The sequence below is a fragment of the Nerophis lumbriciformis genome, linkage group LG36 (assembly GCF_033978685.3).
Source record: "Nerophis lumbriciformis linkage group LG36, RoL_Nlum_v2.1, whole genome shotgun sequence".
NCBI lineage: Eukaryota > Metazoa > Chordata > Actinopteri > Syngnathiformes > Syngnathidae > Nerophis > Nerophis lumbriciformis.
This window is the reverse complement of record NC_084583.2, coordinates 22,387,070-22,414,008: the sequence shown is the minus strand read 5'-3', so window position 1 is coordinate 22,414,008 and position 26,939 is coordinate 22,387,070. Positions and strand designations below refer to the sequence as shown.

The window sequence follows — 26,939 nt, the reverse complement described above, 5'->3', positions numbered from 1 at the left end:
TGGGTTTAACGTGGTTAGTAGAGCTCCCCCTGGTGTTGTGGTTATGGCGGTCATTTACGTTAAGGACGTAGTTTGACATGTAATTCGGTATCAGGGAGGTGTAGCGGATTTTATAGACTAGGCTCAGTGCAAGTTGTTTTTGTCAGGCTTGTCCCTGACAGTTTGACTGTGTTTTAGTTTTTTCTCTGCGTTTGTCTTAGTTTTCTGTCCAGCACTTTTATTTTGTCTTTATTTCCTACTTGTCTCCCTGAGTGCTGTGTCCCCTCAGCTGTGGCTGATTGGCACCTGGCCACACCTGGTGTCAATCAGCCAGCTGCTATTTAAACCTGCCTTCCCCTCCAGTCAGTGCTGGATCATTGTCATTTCTACTTGTCGTTGTCAGTGTAGCTGGATGCGGTAGCGGTAAGCTATATTCTGTAGCTGTTTGTAGTCTGCTGTCTTTTTGTTCCTCGTCTTCCAGTTCTTGTTTCCCTGGCATCCTGTTTCCTGTTCCTAGTTCCTGGTTTGTGTTTTTTCCTTTACTTTATGAACATTAAATCATGTTTTCCCGTATAACGCCTTCCGCCTTCTCTGCATCTTGGGGTTCGTGTCCTACAAACTCTGACAGTTTTACTCTGTCCTCCACCCTGAGCCAGCCCACTTTGGAGAAGTGGGTAGGAGTGAGGTTGGATCTGGGGTGGAGGTCTAGAAGTAATCTGACTAGTTTGTTTTGGGATGTTTGGAGTCTAGATTTGAGGGTTTTGGAAGTGCTAGGGTACCAGGAGGTGCATGCGTAATCGAAAAAGGGTTGAACGAGAGTTCCCGCCAGAATCTTCATGGTGCTTTTGTTGACCAGAGAGGAGATTCTATAGAGAAATCTCGTTCGTTGGTTGACCTTTTTGATGACCTTGGTTGCCATTTTATCACAGGAAAGATTAGCCTCTAGAATGGAACCTAGGTAGGTGACCTCATCTTTCCTGGTGATAACAATGTCACCCACTTTTATAGTGATGTCACTGACTTTCTTAAGGTTGATGTGGGACCCAAACAAGATGGATTCTGTTTTACCCAAGTGTATGGATAGCTTGTTGTCAGCGAGCCAGTTGCAAGGACTACAGAGTTCAGCACTGAAGATTTTCTCCACCTGTGACTTGTCCTTGTCTGATACCAGCAGGGCCGAGTCATCCGCAAACAAGAACAATTCACAGTCGCATGCTGATGACAAGTCGTTTATGTATATTAGGAACAGTAAAGGCCCCAATATACTGCCCTGGGGGACTCCACAGCTTACTGAGAGGGGGGGGACACTGTGCCGTTCACCTCTACCACCTGTTTCCTCCCCTCCAAGTAAGATTGCATCAAGCTCGATGAGATTTTATCAAATCCGATTGCTCTGAGCTTATCCAACAGTATAGCGTGGTCAACGGTGTCAAAGGCCTTCTGAAGGTCCAGCATGACCATGCCGCAGTATTTGCCCGCGTCCACCTCATGTTTGATGTCATGGTCGCTCAGATAGAGAAGGCATGTGTCAGTGGAGTGGTTAGTTCTGAAGCCGGATTGGAATTTGTACATGAGTTTATTGGTGGCAAGGTAACTATCGACCTGTTCATAAACTTTTTTCCGTTACTTTCTAAATGGAATTGAGAATAGAAACAGGTCAGTAGTTGCCAGGTTCCAATTTGCTTCCTTTTTTAAAGAGGGGAGTTACTCTTGCTATCTTAAAATCTTTTGGTACTTGGCCTTGTGAAATTGAGAGGTTTATTATGTGTGTGATGATTGGGGCAATGATGGAGGCAGAGTCCCTGAGGAATCTGGAGGGGATATTGTCAAGACCGGTGGCCTTGTTTGGGTGGAGCGCGCTCAATTTTTTAAGCACCTCATCTGCTGAGACCATTTCTAATTTGAAATCATTGTTGGATACTCCTAGCTTTCTGTAGAAGGCTTTAATGTGTTCTACACCAAAGCGACCAGAGTGGTGGGACAGCTTGTTGACAAGAGTTGCGGCTATGCTGGTGAAAAAGGCGTTAAGTCTGCTTGCTACCTCCATTTTGTCTGTAATGAGGGAGTCACCCTCCTTGATGCTGATGTTGGTGAGTCTGGTTTTAAGTTTTTGGCTGCAACCGGGAAGCTGGTTGTTGAGGATTTTCCAGAGCTCACGTGGCGTATTTGTGTTTACCTCTATTTTGTCGTTATTGTAATTTTTTTTTAAGGATTTAGTCAGGTTAGTTGACTTATTTCTCAATTTATTGCATTGCTTTTTGAGAGTCGAAAGGAGTGATTTGAGGTTGTTATTATTGGGTTGTTTATCTACTTCTGTTTTACACTTTTGGTAGCTAACTTCCTGAGCCTAAATGAAGACAAAACAGAAGTTATGTTGTTCGGTCCAAGTCGCTCTCCCTCCCCCAACGTTGACCTCGGCACTCTGACCCCGTATCTCAGCGACTGTGTCACAAACCTGGGGGTAAAGTTTGACTCAGATTTTAAATTCGAAAAACAAATCAGCAGCGTCGTTCAAAAAAGCTTTTATCGATTACGCCCAATAGCGAAAGTGAAACCGCTTCTATCAAGACATGATCTTGAGAAATTAATCCACGCCTTTATCTCGACTCGTCTTGATTATTGCAATGCCCTGTATGTAGGCATTAGCCAGGCCTCCCTCGCCCGCCTGCAGCTCGTGCAGAACTCTGCTGCTCGTCTGCTAACACAGACCCGCAGACGTGAGCACATCACCCCTATTTTAGCGTCCCTTCACTGGCTCCCTGTGCGTTACCGTATCAATTTTAAACTCCTTTTATTTGTTTTTAAATGTCTAAACAACCTCGCGCCAACCTATCTCTCCGACCTCCTTCAGCCTTACTGCCCCACCCGATCCTTAAGATCAGCCGATCAGCTGCTGTTGACGGTCCGTGACACAAGGCTGAAGCTTAGAGGTGACAGAGCTTTCGCCGTTGCTGCTCCCAAGCTCTGGAACGACCTACCTCTGAGTGTTAGACAAGCCTCCTCTCTTCCTGTTTTTAAATCTCTCTTAAAAACATACTTTTATTCCATGGCTTTTAACACTGAGTGATATCCATCCTGCAATGGCGCCCCATAATACACCTGCTGTGATCCTGTTTTTATGTTTTTATGTTTTTATTAATTCTATTTTAATTATTTATTTTTTATCGTGTTCTGTTTGTGTTGTGTTGTGTTTGCTCGGTACTCGTTTTATCTTTTAACCTGTTCATTGTACAGCACTTAGGCTACCCCTGTGGTAAATTTTAAATGTGCTTTATAAATAAAGTTGATTTGATTTGATATTCGGAGTATTTTCTGTCTCTGTCTTTTATGGCAGCTAGTAGGTCTGGATTCATCCATGGTTCAGAGTGGGCTTTGATCCTGACTGTTCTAACGGGAGCCATATAATTTAGTATCTTTAGGAACGCTGTTTTGAAGCGATCCCAAGCAACATCGACCAGGTTGCTCGCGAGCACAGGGGACCAGTCCCACTCAGCACTGGAGTATGTTTTAACGGATCTGGATTCAGCTGTTATGTGGCCATTGGCTTTGGGTTTAGTTATTTTGTGGGTGCAGAAGGTTAGATAGTGGTCGCTAAGACCACAGATCATGACCCCACTATTTTTTATTTTAAGCCGGTCTGAAGTGAGAATGAGATCTATGGTTGATTGGGTGGAATCACACACCCTTGTAGGTAGTGTTATTAGCTGGGAAAGACCGTGTAGATTACAAAACTTGCTGTAGGATCTGAAGACAGGCGCATCTCTGCGTTGAATATCTGTGTTCAGATCCCCAGTTATAATTTTCTCCACGTTGTCTGCCCAGCCAAGCACTCCTCCAAAGCCCCATAGAAATCACTCTGATTAATGGGTCTGTAAACAGTCCCTATCAGTACCGGCTTAGCTTAGCGTTTTTAAATTTGATTTCCGCCCACACAGATTCAAGATCATTGTGGTTAAGATCAGTGCGAGTTATGTATTTTATATCCTGGTGAATATATATACAAACGCCCCCACCGTGTTTATTCCTGTCCTTTCTGATATTTGAAAAGTTTTCTATTTCTATCTCTGAGTCAGAAACACTTTGATCACCTGGGGATAGGTTGATTGGCAACACTAAGTGGTCCATAGTGTGTGAATGTTGTCTGTCTATCTGTGATGAGTGGCGACTTGTCCAGGGTGTATGCTGCCATCCGCTTGAATGCAGCTGAGATAGGCTCCAGCACCCCCTGCAACCCCAAAAGTGACAAGCGGTAGAAATATACAGGTAAAAGCCAGTAAATTAGAATATTTTGAAAAACTTGATTTATTTCAGTAATTGCATTCAAAAGGTGTAACTTGTACATTATATTTATTCATTGCACACAGACTGATGCATTCAAATGTTTATTTCATTTAATTTTGATGATTTGAAGTGGCAACAAATGAAAATCCAAAATTCCGTGTGTCACAAAATTAGAATATTACTTAAGGCTAATACAAAAGGGATTTTTAGAAATGTTGGCCAACTGAAAAGTATGAAAATGAAAAATATGAGCATGTACAATACTCAATACTTGGTTGGAGCTCCTTTTGCCTCAATTACTGCGTTAATGCGGCGTGGCATGGAGTCGATGAGTTTCTGGCACTGCTCAGGTGTTATGAGAGCCCAGGTTGCTCTGATAGTGGCCTTCAACTCTTCTGCGTTTTTGGGTCTGGCATTCTGCATCTTCCTTTTCACAATATCCCACAGATTTTCTATGGGGCTAAGGTCAGGGGAGTTGGCGGGCCAATTTAGAACAGAAATACCATGGTCTGTAAACCAGGCACGGGTAGATTTTGTGCTGTGTGCAGGTGCCAAGTCCTGTTGGAACTTGAAATCTGCATCTCCATAGAGCAGGTCAGCAGCAGGAAGCATGAAGTGCTCTAAAACTTGCTGGTAGACGGCTGCGTTGACCCTGGATCTCAGGAAACAGAGTGGACCGACACCAGCAGATGACATGGCACCCCAAACCATCACCCAACCATGCAAATTTTGCATTTCCTTTGGAAATGGAGGTCCCAGAGTCTGGAGGAAGACAGGAGAGGCACAGGATCCACGTTGCCTGAAGTCTAGTGTAAAGTTTCCACCATCAGTGATGGTTTGGGGTGCCATGTCATCTGCTGGTGTCGGTCCACTCTGTTTCCTGAGATCCAGGGTCAACGCAGCCGTCTACCAGCAAGTTTTAGAGCACTTCATGCTTCCTGCTGCTGACCTGCTCTATGGAGATGGAGATTTCAAGTTCCAACAGGACTTGGCGCCTGCACACAGCGCAAAATCTACCCGTGCCTGGTTTACGGACCATGGTATTTCTGTTCTAAATTGGCCCGCCAACTCCCCTGACCTTAGCCCCATAGAAAATCTGTGGGGTATTGTGAAAAGGAAGATGCAGAATGCCAGACCCAAAAACGCAGAAGAGTTGAAGGCCACTATCAGAGCAACCTGGGCTCTCATAACACCTGAGCAGTGCCAGAAACTCATCGACTCCATGCCACGCCGCATTAACGCAGTAATTGAGGCAAAAGGAGCTCCAACCAAGTATTGAGTATTGTACATGCTCATATTTTTCATTTTCATACTTTTCAGTTGGCCAACATTTCTAAAAATCCCTTTTTTGTATTAGTCTTAAGTAATATTCTAATTTTGTGACACACGGAATTTTGGATTTTCATTTGTTGCCACTTCAAATCATCAAAATTAAATGAAATAAACATTTGAATGCATCAGTCTGTGTGCAATGAATAAATATAATGTACAAGTTACACCTTTTGAATGCAATTACTGAAATAAATCAAGTTTTTCAAAATATTCAAATTTACTGGCTTTTACCTGTATATACAGTACACCCCCAGCGGGCTTTTTGAAAATCTCCCTAATTCTAAGGTGTCAAGGTTGGCAAGTATGATTTGGTGCCGTATTCGTGACGTCATATGCAGGGCGTCCAATGATTGGTCAAAATAGCCGTGAATCGTCTAGCAAGGTCACACCACGTAGAAGGGCTTGCCTAAAAGGGTACAATTGCAAGAAAAACGAATCATTGTATTTTATACTCGTGAATTATTTCAGTTTAAGAATAAACTCATCTATTCCTATATGGACAACCAAATAAGAGCGAAAGAAGAAGCGACTGGGATGAGAATCAGCACCTCCAAGTCCGAGTCCATGGTTCTCGCCCGGAAAAGGGTGGAGTGCCATCTCCGGGTTGGGGAGGAGATCTTGCCCCAAGTGGAGGAGTTCAAGTACCTCGGAGTCTTGTTCACGAGTGAGGGAAGAGTGGATCGTGAGATCGACAGGCGGATCGGTGCGGCGTCTTCAGTAATGCGGACGCTGTATCGATCCGTTGTGGTGAAGAAGGAGCTGAGCCGGAAGGCAAAGCTCTCAATTTACCGGTCGATCTACGTTCCCATCCTCACCTATGGTCATGAGCTTTGGGTTATGACCGAAAGGACAAGATCACGGGTACAAGCGGCCGAAATGAGTTTCCTCCGCCGGGTGGCGGGGCTCTCCCTTAGAGATAGGGTGAGAAGCTCTGTCATCCGGGGGGAGCTCAAAGTAAAGCCGCTGCTCCTCCACATCGAGAGGAGCCAGATGAGGTGGTTCGGGCATCTGGTCAGGATGCCACCCGAGCGCCTCCCTAAGGAGGTGTTTAGGGCATGTCCGACCGGTAGGAGGCCACGAGGAAAACCCAGGACACGTTGGGAAGACTATGTCTCCCGGCTGGCCTGGGAACGCCTCGGGATCCCCCGGGAGGAGCTGGACGAAGTGGCTGGGGAGAGGGAAGTCTGGGCTTCCCTGCTTAGGCTGCTGCCCCCGCGACCCGACCTCAGATAAGCGGAAGAAGATGGATGGATGGATGGACTTTGCGCAGATGACATCTAGTGGACAAATACATCATTGCAGGTTGCCCTTCCTCTTTGGGAAATGCGCTTCGGTGTAAAGACTATAAAGATCATTAACATTGTAAGTATTATTACTTACTACTTACTTATTACTTAAGTATTATTAGACACAATTTTATCATAAGGTAAGAATTACTTCAAAACGAGTGAAGTGCCCATCCATCCATCCATTTTCTACCGCTTATTCCCTTTTGGGGTTTGCGGGGGGCACTGGAGCCTATCTCAGCTACAATCGGGCGGAAGGCGGGGTACACCCTGGACAAGTCGCCACCTCATCGCAGACGAGTGAAGTGAAGAATGTGTAATCTTTAAATACTTCCACTCCTGTCCATAGGGTGGCGGACATGCTTGCTATGTCAACGGCAACGTTCAGCCAGAAGAAGAAGAAGAGAAGAAGAAGAAGAAGATGTTGCTGGTTGCTGCAGAGTCAGACACGACCTCGAGTAACACTGGCCTGTGAGTCTCTGCAGGGACGGCCGCGCTGCGCCTGGCAGGACGGCAACTAGTGTGCCTTACAGGTAAATACACCTTCCTAAACACGACGGCAACTAGTGTGCTTTACAGGTAAATACACCTTCCTAAAGCGAAACGTTGTAATGTGTGCCTCTTGCCGCCAACCTGTCATCCTGCAATGTCCGTTTGAACGCGCTGCTGGAGCTCGCATCATAGTCTTATTTTCATAAACAGATTCCATAAAGTGCGTCTGTTTATTCGTGGCTGACATTAACGCACGTCTTCGGTCGTCCGAGCTCCAGCCGAAGCATGTGGGCGATGGCGTGTAGCATGTTAGCTTGTGTGCAACAGTGTGGTGAACTTTAACCTCCCCGGTCGCATAATGTCAAACACAGCCGTGTTATGCGACTATTAAGGTGTGTGGACAAGCCTTGAAAGTGCTGCTACGACGGGACGAGCCTCAAGAAAGCAGAGGGCGTGTTGGAAATCGATCGAAGGCATTAAGGTGAAGAGTTCCTAAACGTCAACGCTGCTTTATTTGCAGTAAGTCAGGCCTGGCAATCCTTTTGACTAGAGGGGTCACATTTACACAACTCGTACAAAACCTCACAATAATGTCTGATTGAATGCTAAAAACCTTTATGACAGACTGTCTTAAAAACTAAATGGAATTGTTTTTCATGTTTTTACTGAATGAGACACCCAGAATGTACATGAAAATAAAGAATGTGGGATTTACAATATTAACTATGACCGATAAAACACTGAATATTGACAACATATGAACGTCACACCCCCTCTCCATCCACATATTTTACAATCAAGCGAAACGCAACAAACCGCCAAATAAGAACGCAAAGGGTAAAATAATGTCTAATTGAATGCTAAAAACGTTATGACAGACCGCCTTAAAATTGAAATGGAATTTAACATGTTTTTACTGAATGAGACACCCAGAATGTACATGAAAATAAAGAATGTGGGATTTACAATATTAACTATGAATGATAAAACACTGAATATTAACAATATACGAACATCACACCCCCTCTCCATCCACAAATTTTGCAATCAAGCGAAACGCAACTAAAATGCAACAAACAGCCAAATATAAACGCGAAGAGTAAAATAATGTCTGATTGAATGCTAAAAACATGACAGACTGCCTTAAAAATGAAATGGAATTTAACATGTTTTTACTGAATGAGACACCCAGAATGTACATGAAAATAAAGAATGTGGGATTTACAATATTAACTATGACCGATAAAACACTGAATATTGACAACATATGAACGTCACACCCCCTCTCCATCCACATATTTTACAATCAAGCGAAACGCAACTAAAATGCAACAAACAGCCAAATATTAACGCGAAGAGTAAAATAATGTCTGATTGAATGCTAAAAACATGACATACTGCCTTAAAAATGAAATGGAATTTAACATGTTTTTACTGAATGAGACACCCAGGATGTACATGAAAATAAAGAATGTGGGATTTACAATATTAACTATGACCGATAAAACACTGAATATTGACAACGTATGAACGTCACACCCCCTCTCCATCCACATATTTTACAGTTAAGCGAAACGCAACAAACAGCCAAATAAGAACGCAAAGGGTAAAATAATGTCTAATTGAATGCTAAAAACGTTATGACAGACCGCCTTAAAATTGAAATGGAATTTGACTTGTTTTTACTGAATGAGACACCCAGAATGTACATGAAAATAAAGAATGTGGGATTTACAATATTAACTATGAATGATAAAACACTGAATATTAACAATATACGAACATCACACCCCCTCTCCATCCACAAATTTTGCAATCAAGCGAAACGCAACTAAAATGCAACAAACAGCCAAATATAAACGCGAAGAGTAAAATAATGTCTGATTGAATGCTAAAAACATTGACAGACTGCCTTAAAAATGAAATGGAATTTAACATGTTTTTACTGAATGAGACACCCAGGATGTACATGAAAATAAAGAATGTGGGATTTACAATATTAAATATGAATGATAAAACACTGAATATTAACAATATACGAACATCACACCCCCTCTCCATCCACAAATTTTGCAATCAAGCGAAACGCAACTAAAATGCAACAAACAGCCAAATATAAACGCGAAGAGTAAAATAATGTCTGATTGAATGCTAAAAACATTGACAGACTGCCTTAAAAATGAAATGGAATTTAACATGTTTTTACTGAATGAGACACCCAGAATGTACATGAAAATAAAGAATGTGGGATTTACAATATTAACTATGACCGATAAAACACTGAATATTGACAACGTATGAACATCACACCCCCTCTCGATCAACATACTTTACAATCAAGTGAAACGCAACAAACAGCCAAATAAGAACGTAAAGGGCAAAATAATGTCTGATTGAATGCTAAAAACATTGACAGACTGCCTTAAAAATGAAATGGAATTTAACATGTTTTTACTGAATGAGACACCCAGAATGTACATGAAAATAAAGAATGTGGGATTTACAATATTAACTATGAATGATAAAACACTGAATATTAACAATATACGAACATCACACCCCCTCTCCATCCACAAATTTTGCAATCAAGCGAAACGCAACTAAAATGCAACAAACAGCCAAATATTAACGCGAAGGGTAAAATGTCTGATTGAATGCTTAAAACATTATGACAGACTGCCTTAAAAATGAAATGGAATTTAACATGTTTTTACTGAATGAGACACCCAGGATGTACATGAAAATAAAGAATGTGGGATTTACAATATTAACTATGACCGATAAAACACGGAATATTGACAACGTATGAACATCACACCCCCTCTCGATCAACATACTTTACAATCAAGTGAAACGCAACAAACAGCCAAATAAGAACGTAAAGGGCAAAATAATGTCTGATTGAATGCTAAAAACATTGACGGACTCCCTTAAAAATGAAATGGAATTTAACATGTTTTTACTGAATGAGACACCCAGAATGTACATGAAAATAAAGAATGTGGGATTTACAATATTAACTATGAATGATAAAACACTGAATATTAACAATATACGAACATCACACCCCCTCTCCATCCACAAATTTTGCAATCAAGCGAAACGCAACTAAAATGCAACAAACAGCCAAATATTAACGCGAAGGGTAAAATGTCTGATTGAATGCTTAAAACATTATGACAGACTGCCTTAAAAATGAAATGGAATTGAACATGTTTTTACTGAATGAGACACCCAGGATGTACATGAAAATAAAGAATGTGGGATTTACAATATTAACTATGACCGATAAAACACTGAATATTGACAACATATGAACGTCACACCCCCTCTCCATCCACATATTTTACAATCAAGCGAAACGCAACTAAAATGCAACAAACAGCCAAATATAAACGCGAAGAGTAAAATAATGTCTGATTGAATGCTAAAAACATGACAGACTGCCTTAAAAATGAAATGGAATTTAACATGTTTTTACTGAATGAGACACCCAGAATGTACATGAAAATAAAGAATGTGGGATTTACAATATTAACTATGACCGATAAAACACTGAATATTGACAACGTATGAACATCACACCCCCTCTCGATCAACATACTTTACATTCAAGTGAAACGCAACAAACAGCCAAATAAGAACGTAAAGGGCAAAATAATGTCTGATTGAATGCTAAAAACATGACAGACTGCCTTAAAAATGAAATGGAATTTAACATGTTTTTACTGAATGAGACACCCAGGATGTACATGAAAATAAAGAATGTGGGATTTACAATATTAACTATGACCGATAAAACACTGAATATTGACAACATATGAACGTCACACCCCCTCTCCATCCACATATTTTACAATCAAGCGAAACGCAACTAAAATGCAACAAACAGCCAAATATAAACGCGAAGAGTAAAATAATGTCTGATTGAATGCTAAAAACATGACAGACTGCCTTAAAAATGAAATGGAATTTAACATGTTTTTACTGAATGAGACACCCAGGATGTACATGAAAATAAAGAATGTGGGATTTACAATATTAACTATGACCGATAAAACACTGAATATTGACAACATATGAACGTCACACCCCCTCTCCATCCACATATTTTACAATCAAGCGAAACGCAACTAAAATGCAACAAACAGCCAAATATAAACGCGAAGAGTAAAATAATGTCTGATTGAATGCTAAAAACATGACAGACTGCCTTAAAAATGAAATGGAATTTAACATGTTTTTACTGAATGAGACACCCAGAATGTACATGAAAATAAAGAATGTGGGATTTACAATATTAACTATGACCGATAAAACACTGAATATTGACAACGTATGAACATCACACCCCCTCTCGATCAACATACTTTACAATCAAGTGAAACGCAACAAACAGCCAAATAAGAACGTAAAGGGCAAAATAATGTCTGATTGAATGCTAAAAACATTGACAGACTGCCTTAAAAATGAAATGGAATTTAACATGTTTTTACTGAATGAGACACCCAGAATGTACATGAAAATAAAGAATGTGGGATTTACAATATTAACTATGAATGATAAAACACTGAATATTAACAATATACGAACATCACACCCCCTCTCCATCCACAAATTTTGCAATCAAGCGAAACGCAACTAAAATGCAACAAACAGCCAAATATTAACGCGAAGAGTAAAATAATGTCTGATTGAATGCTAAAAACATGACAGACTGCCTTAAAAATGAAATGGAATTTAACATTTTTTTACTGAATGAGACACCCAGAATGTACATGAAAATAAAGAATGTGGGATTTACAATATTAACTATGACCGATAAAACACTGAATATTGACAACGTATGAACGTCACACCCCCTCTCCATCCACATATTTTACAGTTAAGCGAAACGCAACAAACAGCCAAATAAGAACGCAAAGGGTAAAATAATGTCTAATTGAATGCTAAAAACGTTATGACAGACCGCCTTAAAATTGAAATGGAATTTGACTTGTTTTTACTGAATGAGACACCCAGAATGTACATGAAAATAAAGAATGTGGGATTTACAATATTAACTATGACCGATAAAACACTGAATATTGACAACATATGAACGTCACACCCCCTCTCCATCCACATATTTTACAATCAATGAAACGCAACTAAAATGCAACAAACAGCCAAATATAAACGCGAAGAGTAAAATAATGTCTGATTGAATGCTAAAAACATGACAGACTGCCTTAAAAATGAAATGGAATTTAACATGTTTTTACTGAATGAGACACCCAGAATGTACATGAAAATAAAGAATGTGGGATTTACAATATTAACTATGACCGATAAAACACTGAATATTGACAACGTATGAACATCACACCCCCTCTCGATCAACATACTTTACAATCAAGTGAAACGCAACAAACAGCCAAATAAGAACGTAAAGGGCAAAATAATGTCTGATTGAATGCTAAAAACATGACAGACTGCCTTAAAAATGAAATGGAATTTAACATGTTTTTACTGAATGAGACACCCAGAATGTACATGAAAATAATGTGGGATTTACAATATTAACTATGAATGATAAAACACTGAATATTAACAATATACGAACATCACATCCCCTCTCCATCCACAAATTTTGCAATCAAGCGAAACGCAACTAAAATGCAACAAACAGCCAAATATTAACGCGAAGGGTAAAATGTCTGATTGAATGCTTAAAACATTATGACAGACTGCCTTAAAAATGAAATGGAATTTAACATGTTTTTACTGAATGAGACACCCAGGATGTACATGAAAATAAAGAATGTGGGATTTACAATATTAACTATGACCGATAAAACACTGAATATTGACAACATATGAACATCACACCCCCTCTCGATCAACATACTTTACAATCAAGTGAAACGCAACAAACAGCCAAATAAGAACGCAAAGGGTAAAATAATGTCTAATTGAATGCTAAAAACGTTATGACAGACCGCCTTAAAATTGAAATGGAATTTGACTTGTTTTTACTGAATGAGACACCCAGAATGTACATGAAAATAAAGAATGTGGGATTTACAATATTAACTATTAATGATAAAACACTGAATATTGACAACATATGAACATCACACCCCCTCTCCATCCACAAATTTTACAATAAAGCGAAACGCAACTAAAATGCAACAGCCAAATATAAACGCAAAGGGTAAAATAATGTCTGATTGAATGCTAAAAACATGACAGACCACCTTAAAGATTAAATGGAATTTGACATGTTTTTACTGAAAGAGACACCCAGAATGTACATGAAAATAATGTGGGATTTACAATATTAACTATGAAGGATAAAACACTGAATATTGACAACATATGAACGTCACACCCCCTCTCGATCGACATATTTTACAATCAAGCGAAACGCAACAAAAATGCAACAAACCGCCAAATATGAACGCAAAGGGTAAAATAATGTTTGATTACCATATTTTCCGCACCATAAGCCGCCCTGGGTTATAAGCCGCGCCTTCAATGAACGGCATATTTCAAAACTTTGTCCACCTATAAGCCGCCCCGTGTTATAAGCCGCATCTAACTGCGCTAAAGGGAATGTCAAAAAAACAATCAGATAGGTCAGTCAAACTTTAATAATATATTAAAAACCAGCGTTCTAACAACTCTGTTCACTCCCAAAATGTACGGTAATGTGCAAATGTGCAATCACAAACATAGTAAAATTCAAAATAGTGCAGAGCAATAGCAATAACTTAATGTTGCTCGAACGTTAATGTCACAACACACAAAATAAACATAACGCTCACTTTCTGAAGTTATTCTTCATTCATAAATCCCTCGAATTCTTCTCCTTCGGTGTCCGAATTAAAAAGTTGGGCGAATACGGGATCCAAAATGGCCGGCTCCGTCTCGTCGAAGTCATCGGAGTCAGTGTCGCTGTTGTTGTCCAGCAGTTCCGTGAATCCTGCCTTCCGGAAAGCTCGGACCACAGTTGTGACCGAAATATCCGCCCAGGCATTTACAATCCACTGGCAGATGTTGGCGTATGTCGTCCGGCGCTGTCTCCCTGTCTTAGTGAAGGTGTGTTCGCCTTCGGTCATCCATTGTTTCCACGCCGTTCGCAGTCGTGCTTTAAATGCCCTGTTGACACCAATATCGAGCGGTTGGAGTTCTTTGGTTAATCCACCCGGAATGACGGCGAGTGTTGTATTTGTGTGCTTCACTTGTTTTTTGACACCATCTGTGATGTAAGTTTAAATTCTGCGTTATTCGCGTGTCGCTTAGTAGGAGCCATTTTGTGGTCTTTACAGATGTAAACACACAAAGGAAATGAAACGTAATACCCGCGCGCTTCTTCTTCTACGGGGGCGGGTGGTTGCTTACCGTAGAAGAAGAAGCGCTTCCTCTTCTACGGGGGCGGGTGCTTACCTTGGCAGTTGCTTACCATAGAAGAAGAAGCGCTTCCTCTTCTACGGGGAAAAAAGATGGCGGCTGTTTACCGTAGTTGCGAGACCGAAACTTTATGACAATAAATATTTATATTAATCCATATATAAGGCGCACCGGGTTATAAGCCGCACTGTCAGCTTTTGTGAAAATGTGTGGTTTTTAGGTGTGGCTTATAGTGCGGAAAATACGGTAATTGCTAAAAACGTTATGACAGACTGCCTTAAAATTGATTTTTACATGTTTTTACTGAATGAGACACCCAGAATGTACATGAAAATAATGTGGGATTTCTCCATCCATCTTCTTCCGCTTATCCGAGGTGGGTCGCGGGGGCAGCAGCCTAAGCAGGGAAGCCCAGACTTTCCTCTCCCCAGCCACTTCATCCAGCTCTTCCTGTGGGACCCCGAGGCATTCCCAGGCCAGCCGGGAGACAAAGTCTTCCCAACGTGTCCTGGGTCTTCCCCGTGGCCTCCTACCGGTCGGACGTGCCCTAAACACCTCCCTAGGGAGGCGTTCGGGTGGCATCCTGACCAGATGCCCGAACCACCTCATCTGGCTCCTCTCCATGTGGAGGAGCAGCGGCTTTACTTTGAGCTCCCCCCGGATGGCAGAGTTTCTCACCCTATCTCTAAGGGAGAGCCCCGCCACCCGGCGGAGGAAACTCATTTGGGCCGCTTGTACCCGTGATCTTGTCCTTTCGGTCATAACCCAAAGCTCATGACGGTCATAACCCAAAGCTCATGACCATAGGTGAGGATGGGAACGTAGATAGACCGGTAAATTGAGAGCTTTGCCTTCCGGCTCAGCTCCTTCTTCACCACAACGGATCGATACAGCGTCCGCATTACTGAAGACGCCGCACCGATCCGCCTGTCCATCGCACCATCCACTCTTCCCTCACTCGTGAACAAGACTCCGAGGTACTTGAACTCCTCCACTTGGGGTAAGATCTCCTCCCCAACCTGGAGATGGCACTCCACCCTTTTCCGGGCGAGAACCATGGACTCGGACTTGGAGGTGCTGATTCTCATCCCATATTAACTATAACTGATAAAACACTGAATATTGACAACATATGAACATCACACCACCTCTCTCCCTCAACATATTTTACAATCAAGCGAAACGCAACAAAAATGCAACAAACAGCCAAATATGAACGCCAAGGGTAAAAAAACAACCTAAAATCTGATAAATCACTAAGCTTTAGAACTTTGTTGTAAAAAATGTCCTTCCGCATCTGTCCCTGACACTCGCACTTCAGGCTGGCTGCTCTGGAAACACTCTGTGGAAACGCTCCACACCCACACTGCTTAGTGCCTCGTCTGACCTGCTGTGACTTACATTATCATAGGAACTAATTAGATTACCATAGTAATTAATTAAATTACCATAGTAACTAGTACATCATGCAAAAGCGCAGATTCCAGCCATTGAAATACTTTGTATAGTTGAAGACTTACGGTCATTAGAAAACATGAGTGCACATCATAATGGTAGCTACACTTTACATCTTAAACATCTAAAAATAATATTTGTGAATCTCCGGCGGGCCACATTGAAAAGCTTAACGGGCCTTAATTTGCCCAGGTCTGCAGTAAGTGTAAACAATAATGCATTTTGTTGTGGATGCACCACTTGAAATCAGGGAGCATTGTCACTCTACTTCCCAACGGCTAAGCTGTCTACCAAGTTGTGTAATAAGCCTTATCAGCAGCCAGTAGGTTGTTAAGGTTAAACAGTTTAACTTCCTGAACGTCTACTTGCCCATGTGTTGATTGTGTACACGTAGACATTGCTATTAATTATACTGTATAAATAAATAAAAACTAACTACAGTAGAACATCAATTTAAATAACGTAATTGGTTCATGGTTTGTAAATCTAGAAGTTTGTACAGTGAAGCAGTTTCCAAAAAGAAGAATGGGTTCCAGCCTGAACATCAGTCTATATTTTAGTTAAGGTTTGTACACTCTGAACACAAACTGCTATAGCAGGGGTGTCAAAGTCAAGGCCCGCGGGCCAAATCTGGCCCGCAAATGAATGATCTATGGCCCCCGGGATGACATTAGATTAGTATTAGAAGCAGGCCACAGCTGTGTTGGTGCTAGGAATTTTCAAAATGGGATCCCAGGGAGTCATAAAAATGGGTAAATGTATGCATGATCCTGTTATATCTCACATTCTATATTGTGTTTTGGAAAAAAGGTTATCATAAACGTTACTTCATTTATTAAAAAAATAATACAAAAGAAAACACATTTTTATGCATCTGTAAATGTATTCAGTTATAAACATTCATTCACTTTCTTCTTTCCTTCATGGATCTAAACTTTACCGCTGCCGGTATTTTTTTCTATGTTTTTATTGTAATATTTTCAAAATGTGTTTGTCCTATTTTTGGCCAAAGTAAGACAAGGGAAACAATCTGAAGTTGTCTTTGTTTTTTTAGTTTTAATGCCATGATTTTATTTTATTTTATTTTATTTATTTTTTGTCCTGTCCAGCTTCTCAGGCAAATCATATAGTTGATGTAGATGCCCATGTTATAGTTGATGTAGATGCCCATGTTATAGTTGATGTAGATGCCCATGTTATAGTTGATGTAGATGCCCATGTTTAATGCCATGATTTTAATAGTCCGTGTGCACAGATTTTCCTCCATGCGGCCCCTGAGCTAAAATGACTTTGACACCCCTGTTCTATAGAGTACTGTATGTCAAACAAACATAACACATGGGGATGGTTCAACTTTCTACTTTATAACAAGCAGAAGCAAACAAGCAGAAATCCTGAACTTTAACAACCATATTTTCACGATAATTAAATATTTAAAAAGTTAAAATCCCCCCACCTGACCCCAACCCTCTTCCATGTCTGCCTTCTGTTTCAGGAGCGGTACCTGTTGTATCTTTTCCTCAATATGCAATAAGTCTGCTCTGGCATATTTTCCAGGAATGCCAGTTGTCTTCACAATTGAAACTTGTTGTGGCACAGTTACTGAGCCTGCTTCGTTAATCATACTTGCAAGCGCCATTAATGTACTGTACTTATTAGGCCTGGGCCGATAACAAATTTTGCTCGACAATGTATTGACCTACAAATTATTGCAGATAAATGATATTTATGCCATTATGTTTTGGGACCACTAAAAAATGGCCCTAGTGTGTGAATGTTGTCTGCCTATCTGTGTTGGCCCTGTGATGAGGTGGCGACTTGTCCAGGGTGTACCCCGCCTTCCGCCCGAATGCAGCTGAGATAGGCTCCAGCACCCCCTGCTACCCCAAAAGGGACAAGCGGTAGAAAATGAATGGATGTTTTGGGGCCTAATTAACCACTGATGTAATGGTAATGCATAATAATAATGGAAGTATACCCTTTTCAAATGCAATTGACGGTATTGGCAGTATAGCTCGGGTGGTAGGGTGGCCGTGCCAGCAACTTGAGGGTTCCAGGTTCAAATCCCGCTTCCGACATCCTAGTCACTGCCGTTGTGTCCTTGGGCAATACACTTTACCCACCTGCTTTAAATGTAACTTAGATATTGGGTTTCACTATGTAAAGCGCTTTGAGTCACTAGAGAAAAGCGCTATGTAAATATAATTCACTTCACTATTTCACTTCAAATGTAAACCTTTAAATACCAACTTAAATAAAACAAACAAATAATGCGAATAAATTATACTTTGTCTGTAAGCAATTTTTTTTACTTGAATAAAAAAAATCAAAATCAATAAAATTGTTTTTTTCTCTGTTAAGGAGGGGGTGGGTAACCCTTAAATATAAAAACAATATAAACAAATTGGCTAAATACATTAATGTTGACAAATGATCACAGTTATCATCATTGGGCTATTGAATGTGCTCAAAAAGTACTTATACATACACTAAAATCTTTAAACCAAGTTGTATTTTTCTAATAACTAATATAAATAGACACAATATACTTTCTTGGCAGAGGAAACAACAAATAGTGTTCTGAATTCATAAGAGCCATATTTATATTTGTGTTTAAGTATGTTCATCTTCCATTTCACTTCCTGTTTATGTGACGTCACGTGAGTTCACTTCCGTGTCCGTCTGTTTGAACATGTCAAGTTTGTGCAAAAACAGCACGTCCTTTGTTTAATGAGAATAATGTAGCTCAGTTGTTTAGACAGAAATGTGTTTGTGCAAGTTTAGACTGGGGAATGACGTTTTGTAATGGGGACAGTCGTTCATGTCAGTTCGTCCGTGTCTAAGTGCAGTTATGAATGACGGGTTTTTGACCATTTTAATTTAATATCGTAATACTAAGCATTTAGAGTTTTACAGCAGTTATTTTCACTACTGTTTATTTGTACCGTATTTTCCGCACTATAAGGCGCACTTTCAATGAATGGCATATTTCAAAACTTTGTTCATATATAAGGCGCACCAGATTATAAGGCGCACCTATGCATCCATTAGATGGAGCTGCGCTAAAGGGAATGTCAACAAAACAGTCAGATAGGTCAGTCAAACTTTATTAATAGATTACAAACCAGCGTTCTGACAACTCTGTTCACTCCCAAAATGAATAAACAGCTGTTTTATTATTTTCCCCGAGGTGAAGTCAGTGACGTGGGGTTTTGTTTATCTTTTAACAACAGCAAGGTATAACATGTAGTGCAACATTTATATCACATAGTGGAGGGGAGCTTTCCCTGATTCAATAAACAGGTCAAAAACAGTCTGATACTGTTACGGTAAATCAAAGGTTAGTGCAATCACAATATAGTAACACTCCAAATAGTGCAGAGCAATAACAATATATCAATAAGTCAACGTTAATGTCACACAAAATAAACACGTAAAGCTCACTTTATGAACTTATTCCTCATCCACGAATCCCTCCAATTCTTCTTCTTCAGTGTCCCAATGAAACAGTTGGGCGAATACGGCATCCAACATGGAGTCAGTGTTGCTGCTGCTCTATTCCCGTCTTCTACTGCGTGACTGATCATCTTAAGTTTAAACTCTGCGTCGTAAGCGTGTCTCTTAATAGGAGACATTTTGGGCTCTTTACATAAACAAACAAATGGAAATGAAACGTCATATATCCCAGCATGCACCGCGCGCCTCTTCTTCTACGGGGGCGGCTGCTTACCATAGTAGAAGAACTTCTTCTTCTACGGGGGGAAAATGAACTCGGCGGCTGCTAACCATAGAAGAAGAACTTCTTCTACGGGGAAAATGAAGTTGGCGGCTGTTTACCGTAGCTGCGAGACCTAAACTTGATGAAAATGAAGTTTAGGTTTGTTGTGGCTCAATATTGGTCCATATATAAGGCGCACCGGATTATAAGGCACACTGTCAGCTTTTGACAAAATTGAAGGTTTTTAGGTGCGCCTTATAGTGTGGAAAATACGGTAGTTCAAACTAGGGCTGGGCGATATTGCCTTTTTTTAATATCGCAATACTTTAAGGCCATATCGCGATACACGATATATATCTCGATATTTTGCCTTAGCCTTGAATGAACACTTGATGCATGTAATCACAGCAGTATGATGATTCTATGTGTCTACATTAAAACATTCTTCTTCATACTTCATTAATATATGCTACTTTTAAACTTTCATGCAGAGAAGGAAATCACAACTAAAGAAATCACTATTTTTTTCATACGGTGTTGATCTGGAAATGTTTGCCTCGGCATTTTGATGGTGTGGACGTGTGGCACCGAACGGAGATATTGACGTGCGGAGTAAGCCCTCTTCATTGTCTAGCGGGTGACTTTTCAATTGATGCTACATATTAGCAGTGTGGCCGAGTGTCCTGGGTTCACCTATACAGTGTACTTATCTAATAAAATAATAAACGGGAGACATTAGAGCAGGTTCGGTAGCCACCGCTTCTTTAATGTCAACATCACACACCTCCTTCCACAACCACACACACCCTACGGCAACAACTCTGGAGGGACAAAACTCCTCCTCCTTACCTAACACACTCCGGTAAATTGGGACACCCTGAACTGTTTGTTACAGCAGTAATGCTACTTTTTATAGCAACGCCTTTGCCCCACACTTGACAAATTACGATTGTCTGTTCGACATATTCCCATTTGAAGCCAAACCACCGCCAGACGATGGACCCCCTGCTGTTTTTTGGGGGGAATTAATTATTCCTCCATTTGTTACCAGATTCGCACCTTCTTTCTCTTGTATTCGCACTCGCACCACTCCGCTAGCACCACAGCTAACGTTACCCATGCTGCTACCTCTCTGCTCGGGGAGGGCGTATATGTGACGTATGTCGTGAGAGTATATGACGTGTGTAAGAAGGTGCGCTTGCTGTCTGTGAGAAGGAGAGACTGGAAAGAGGAGGAGAGCCTGTAGTGTAATGCCCGCAGCTAAAAGCAACTGCGTGAGAACGTATACTCGATATCACGATATAGTCATTTTGTATATCGCACAGACAAACCCGCGATATATCGCCCAGCCCTAGTTCAAACGCCCGCAGCCGCGGAAACGGATGCAAGAGAGTGACCGCTCTCACTGGCCAAACAGTGTACGTGTGGAAGGCTCTGCCTCCGCTACAATGACTCACACTGCGTTTTTGTCTGCAGACACAAAAATGAATGAATGAATGACTGAATGAAGCGTCCGTACACAGAGACATGGTTCGCACATGGAGGCACACTTTGGCTGATGCAAGACTTCGTAAACCCAAAAGTTTGTAACCCGAGGTTACTGGCCATAAAATTAGGTGCAGTCTAATAGCATCAAATGCAAGATTTCAAAAGTAATTCAGCTTTCATATTTCGATTACCTTATTTACACAATATGGGAGTCCTGAGCCGATATTGATATCAGCAAAAAACAAAACACATACTGGACGATATTAGCTTGCATCTAAAATGTCCAGTACAAGCAGTCTTGCAGTGTTTAATTGTGCAAAATGTGGACTGCCAGTTAACATTAAAATGTCGTCCAATGTTGGTATTGTCTTGTCTTTTTGTCAAGTCATTTACAAAAGGTAAACACGGTGTAGGCCGCTAGCAGCTGAGCACACTAGATAGACATCCATAATAAGTGTGTGCAATTGAGCAATATTGCGGTCTAAAACAGCACATTTGTCAATACAAACACAAGTCAGATAATTATAGTTGCATGTTACTTGCACGTACCAAGCTTCCCAGGCTGAAGTGTATTTAAAGTATCCAGTAACAAATGTGTCCACATCATTCAACTTACTCCTTCATAAGTTTAGTTACATGAATTATTGTGACCACTCGGTGCCACCAAAAAAACAAATTAACACTCCACTTCAACTTATACAGCATAAGTCCATTCCAGACGGTTAATAATAAATAGGTTAGTGTTTTAATAACTACTATTGTCCTCTCACTAATTTCACTTGATCAAACCTTTTCTAAAATATAATACAAGTATGTATGATTCCATTAATCGTTACAGCCCTATTACATATTATTGTATCTAATGTGTTTTAGTAAGTAAACATTACAGTTGTATCCAGCATTATTAATACATTATTAAAGGAATAACATTAACTTTAAAATTTGGCCTGCTTCTGATTAAAAGCCCATCCTCTCGTCGCAAGGTAAACAAACACTCCACCTATAATTGCCGCATTGATCAGTCCCATCAGGATTTCGCGGGCATCATTTGTGATTGTCGCGGCCTAAAATGCCTGATTTTGTGTCAGATTTTTAATAAATCGGCAAAAGTTGCAATGTTGTAAAAAAAAAAGTTTTCCAATAACATTGAATTAAATTGTGATTGTGAAATATTTTATCAATGTTTTATGTTCTTTGTAACCTTAACCTCAAAAAGCACAATATTTCCGTAAAAATTGGAAAAAATACTGTATTGATGCTTTACTCATTTTATACCACACATACATAAAAGTAGACACTAGGGCAGACCTGGGCAAATTAAGGCCCGGGGGCCACATGCGGCCCGTTTAGCTTTTCAATGTGGCCCGCCAGACATTCCCAAATAATTATTTTAGATGTTTAAGATGTAAAGTGTAGCTGCCATTATGATGTGCACTCATCTTTTCTAATGATCGTAAGTCTTCAATTATACTAAGTCTTTACAAGGTTGGAATCTGCGCTTTTGCATGATATACTAGTTACTATGGTAATCTAATTAGTTACTATGGTAATCTAATTAGTTACTATGGAAATCTAAGTCACAGCAGCTCAGACGAGGCACCAAGCAGTGTGGGTGGGGAGCATTTCCACAGAGTGTTTCCAGAGCCTGAAATGTGTGTGTCAGGGACAGACGCGGAAGGAGATTTTTACAACAAAGTTCTAAAGCCTAGTGATATATCACATATATCAGATTGTAGGTGGGTTTTTTTACCCTTCGCGTTCATATTTCACTGTTTGTTGCATTTTTGTTGCGTTTCGCTTGATTGTAAAAGGTGGTGTGACGTTCATATGTTGTCAATACTCAGTGTTTTATCGTTCATAGTTAATATTGTAAATTCCACATTCTTTATTTTCATGTACATTCTGGGTGTCTCATGCAGTAAAAATATTACAAATTGCATTGTGTTTTTGAAGGCGGTCTGTCATAACGTTTTTAGCATTCAATCAGACATTATTGTGAGGTTTTGTATTAGTGTTCCTACAAATAGATATACCGGCCCCCAGACACATTGTTTTCTCTAAATTTGGCCCCCTGAGGCAAAATAATTGCCCAGGCCTGCACTAGAGTGTAGTAAAAGAACATTTTTAGAGCTTTTTTGCCAAATTACTGGTCTGTTTTAGATAAATATATTTAATAATAGTAAAAAATAATTATAATTATTTAAAGAAACACTATCAGAGGCTTCCTTATTGTCCGCTGTCTGCTCTGTTGTCCACAAGTTCTAGACATTCTCTGTTTGTTGATCATTTGTTTGAATTTGGATTAGTTGAGTTTGCGAGACTAGGGCTTGAAAGTGTGACGTGCATTGCATTGTGGGTCTTGCTGGACTCTGACTCGCTTATTTATATGGCTCAGTGGAAGACTCTGTGCTTAAGGTTGTTTTTTTTTTCCTTTAACAAGTTCAAAACATGGTGTGAACGTGCGGCATCATTAACTGCCTCAATCGTGGTCATGCTCGCTCTAGGGAAAAAAAAGCATTTGGTGAGATTTTTCTCATTTCCGACGTGAAAGCAAATCAATCAATCTTTATTGCAGACCTTAGAGATCCATTACATATAAAAACATAATATAAAACATAAAGCCCATAAAAACATGTGTGCCAATGGTTCCACGGTCCCAGCTGAAAGAATTTGGGTTATGAAGCTAGTAAAGAGACGGAGAATAGCCTGGATGATCAGACATGACTTTTAACGCCATCACCTGGTAAATGTTGGTGTGTTCACAGCTTTTTCACACTGGTAAGTTTGAACCAAAGCATGTTTTATTCTGTTTGACACGTAGCTTTTAGCAGGATGTTCGCGTTAGCCAAGCTAGGTGCGGGTGAGTTAACAAACAATGTAGCGCAGTGATCAAAATAATTAAAAGTAATAAAGGGCTTGTTTTTTCGGGGAAACCTGCTAATAAAACGAGGCCGGGGGACATAATGTATCTCAAACACATAAAAGATGAAAGCCGTAGTTAATGCACAATGTGAACAAAGGACAATCTTCACCAGTATTAAAACTGCCTCTTGAGATGAAATCTAGACAAGTTTGGCAGCAATTTTTCTTGACTTAAATCTCCCGTCCATTGGATGTGCTCATAGCTCTTATGAGTCAATTCCACCATTTTTGAAAAAATGTCCAGGTAGCCTGACTTTGGAATAGTGTAGTTTGTCACTTGTTTTTTTCATTTTGTACGATCCAATTGAATCCAGTTTGTTGCTCGCTTTCACATTGTAGAAAATGCCTTTGTCCAACAACTATGGCTACCCAGACCCACAATGCATTGCAAAATCACGTGGCCTTTCGAAACCCTATTGGCGAAATAGCGATTTCCTGTAGGTATACTTTAACAGTAACCCTCCAACAGACTGAGCTGGTGGGCCACCCTAATATTGACTTCCTTTCTCCTTCAAAGCAGGTGTTTTCTTGTGCTGACGTGATGCTTGAGGAGCCCCCTGCAGAGCACTGAGCCTCTCTTGGCCGTCAGAATCATGGACTCTCCGTCAGCACAGACCCCGCCACCGCAGGCCTCTTTAGCCAAAAAGGGTCACTCCTTGCTTTCCAGCGGGCCTCTGAGCACCACACTGGGGCCTCAAGGGAAGCACTATGTCTGTGGCTCCATGGCGGCGTTCACTAACATCATGGTGACCTTCCCCATCCAGAAGGTTCTCTTCCGCCAGCAGTTGCACGGCGTGCTGGCCGTGGAGGCGGTGCAGCAGCTCCAGAGGGACGGGCTGCGGAATCTCTACCGGGGTCTGCTCCCCCCGCTGCTCCAAAAAAGCACCACGGTGGCCATCATGTTCGGTTTGTACGAGGACTTCTCCAGAGTCCTTCTGAAGCGGGCAGAAGGCAGCGGCGTGCCGGAGCTGGTCACACGGAGCTTCGCCGCCGCACTGGCAGGAACAGCAGAAGCGTTCCTGACCCCCTTCGAGCGCGTGCAGACACTCCTTCAGGACCACCGGCACCACGGACGCTTCAACAACACAGCCCACACCTTCCGGACACTTCTGACAGAGTACGGCGTCAGGGAGTGCTACCGCGGCCTTGTGCCCATCGTGCTCCGCAACGGGCCCAGCAACGTGCTCTTCTTCGGCCTGCGCGGGCCCATAAAGGAGCAGCTCCCGGAAGCTACGAGCAGACCGGGTCACCTCGTCGTGGACTTCGTCTGCGGCGGAGTCCTGGGGGCGGCCCTCGGGATCATGTTCTTCCCGTTGAACGTGGTCAAGTCGCGGGCGCAGTCTCAGGTGGGCGGCGCCTTCCAGCCGTGCAGGCATGTGCTGCTCACAGTGTGGCGGGAGCGCGGTGGGAGCGTGGCCATGCTCTTCAGGGGCGCCCACCTCAACTACCACCGCTCGCTCCTCTCATGGGGCATCATCAACGCCACCTACGAGCTGCTGCTGAAGATAGTGTGAGAGACTCGGATGTTTCCAGAGGGACGGTGCTGACGTTGCACAGTCGGCATGAGCTGACCACTTGCCATCATGACTCTGTAGAGACATTGAAACTACGGTACTAAACTTGTGCCAGGGTCCAGATGGGGAAAGGTTTTCTCTGCGTTCGTGCATGTGTGTGTGTGTGTGGGCACCTTTTTTACGGTTTCGAGCAAAAAAAACATTTGACCATTATGACGCACTGCATTTCCCTAAAGAATTGTCAAGAAAAGAGGAATAAAATATTAGTTTCCTACTTCACAGCCACACTTACAGGAATGAGGATTGCAACCATACTAAATACTACTGCTACTGTATTTATTACTGGGACAGTATTTATAATGAGGTTAAAAAATGACCCTATTTGCTTTTCTAGAATTGTCTCTGACATTTATTTTGGTCTCCCTCCACTCCGTCCTTATGCCACGCTTGCTCTCCTCCTCCGTCCATAACATCTGTGGACATAATGGGCTCACATTTCACGCTCGAGTAGCCGCCCCCTGACAGCCCGGAGACTGCAGAGGCGGCGCAGTTTGGACGCGCACAAGCACAGCGGCTGCGGGAGGGAAGGCGGAGGTAAATGTTCAGTGGCACAAAAAGCTCAAGCTGCCATGTAAATGCACCACTTGGCCTACTTCTTCACCGCTCTTTCATTTCAACAGTTTGTAAAGAGTTGCCATTTTTACAAGGGCAAACTTAACCTGTGAGAGTAAATGCTTTCCCCACCCTAAAGCACAACCAAATAAAAGGTCGTTGAATGGTTGCCTGTGTACGGATTACATATTGAAGAAGATGTACATTTTCTTCTAAGTGCTGGTTGCGACGTCCTAACAGTTACATTTTTCAAAGCAAAACATATAACAAGAACTCCAACGGCAAGCTTTCAAGGGTCCCCAACCTTTTTTGCACCAAGGACCGGTTTAATGTAGGCATTAATTTTAGGGACTGGCCTTCCACGTGTGGCGGATAAATACATGTATAGCAAATAAGTGCATGAAAAAACTCACCATAACGTTGAATTAGTGGGAGCCTTTGCAAAAAATCTCTCCATAGACTTTT

The 26,939-nt window shown here is 41.3% G+C and overlaps 1 protein-coding gene across 5 annotated transcripts; it reads left to right on the top strand.

Annotated features, from left to right (window-relative positions):
- Positions 1-7,227: 7,227 nt before the first annotated feature.
- On the top strand, positions 7,228-26,643 carry slc25a51b (solute carrier family 25 member 51b). Of its 5 annotated transcripts, none has more exons than XM_061930335.1 (3): positions 7,228-7,411; positions 24,688-24,785; positions 24,869-26,643. In XM_061930335.1, exon 3 carries the CDS (start codon positions 24,942-24,944, stop codon positions 25,860-25,862), a length of 921 nt encoding a protein of 306 aa, XP_061786319.1. In that variant the 5' UTR covers positions 7,228-7,411; positions 24,688-24,785; positions 24,869-24,941; the 3' UTR covers positions 25,863-26,643. The 5 variants fall into 5 exon arrangements, with proteins under 5 accessions (XP_061786319.1, XP_061786318.1, XP_061786317.1 ...); XM_061930334.1 differs by having other exon boundaries at positions 24,866-26,643; XM_061930333.1 differs by lacking the exon at positions 24,688-24,785 and adding an exon at positions 7,763-7,851.
- The last annotated feature ends 296 nt before the right edge of the window (positions 26,644-26,939 follow it).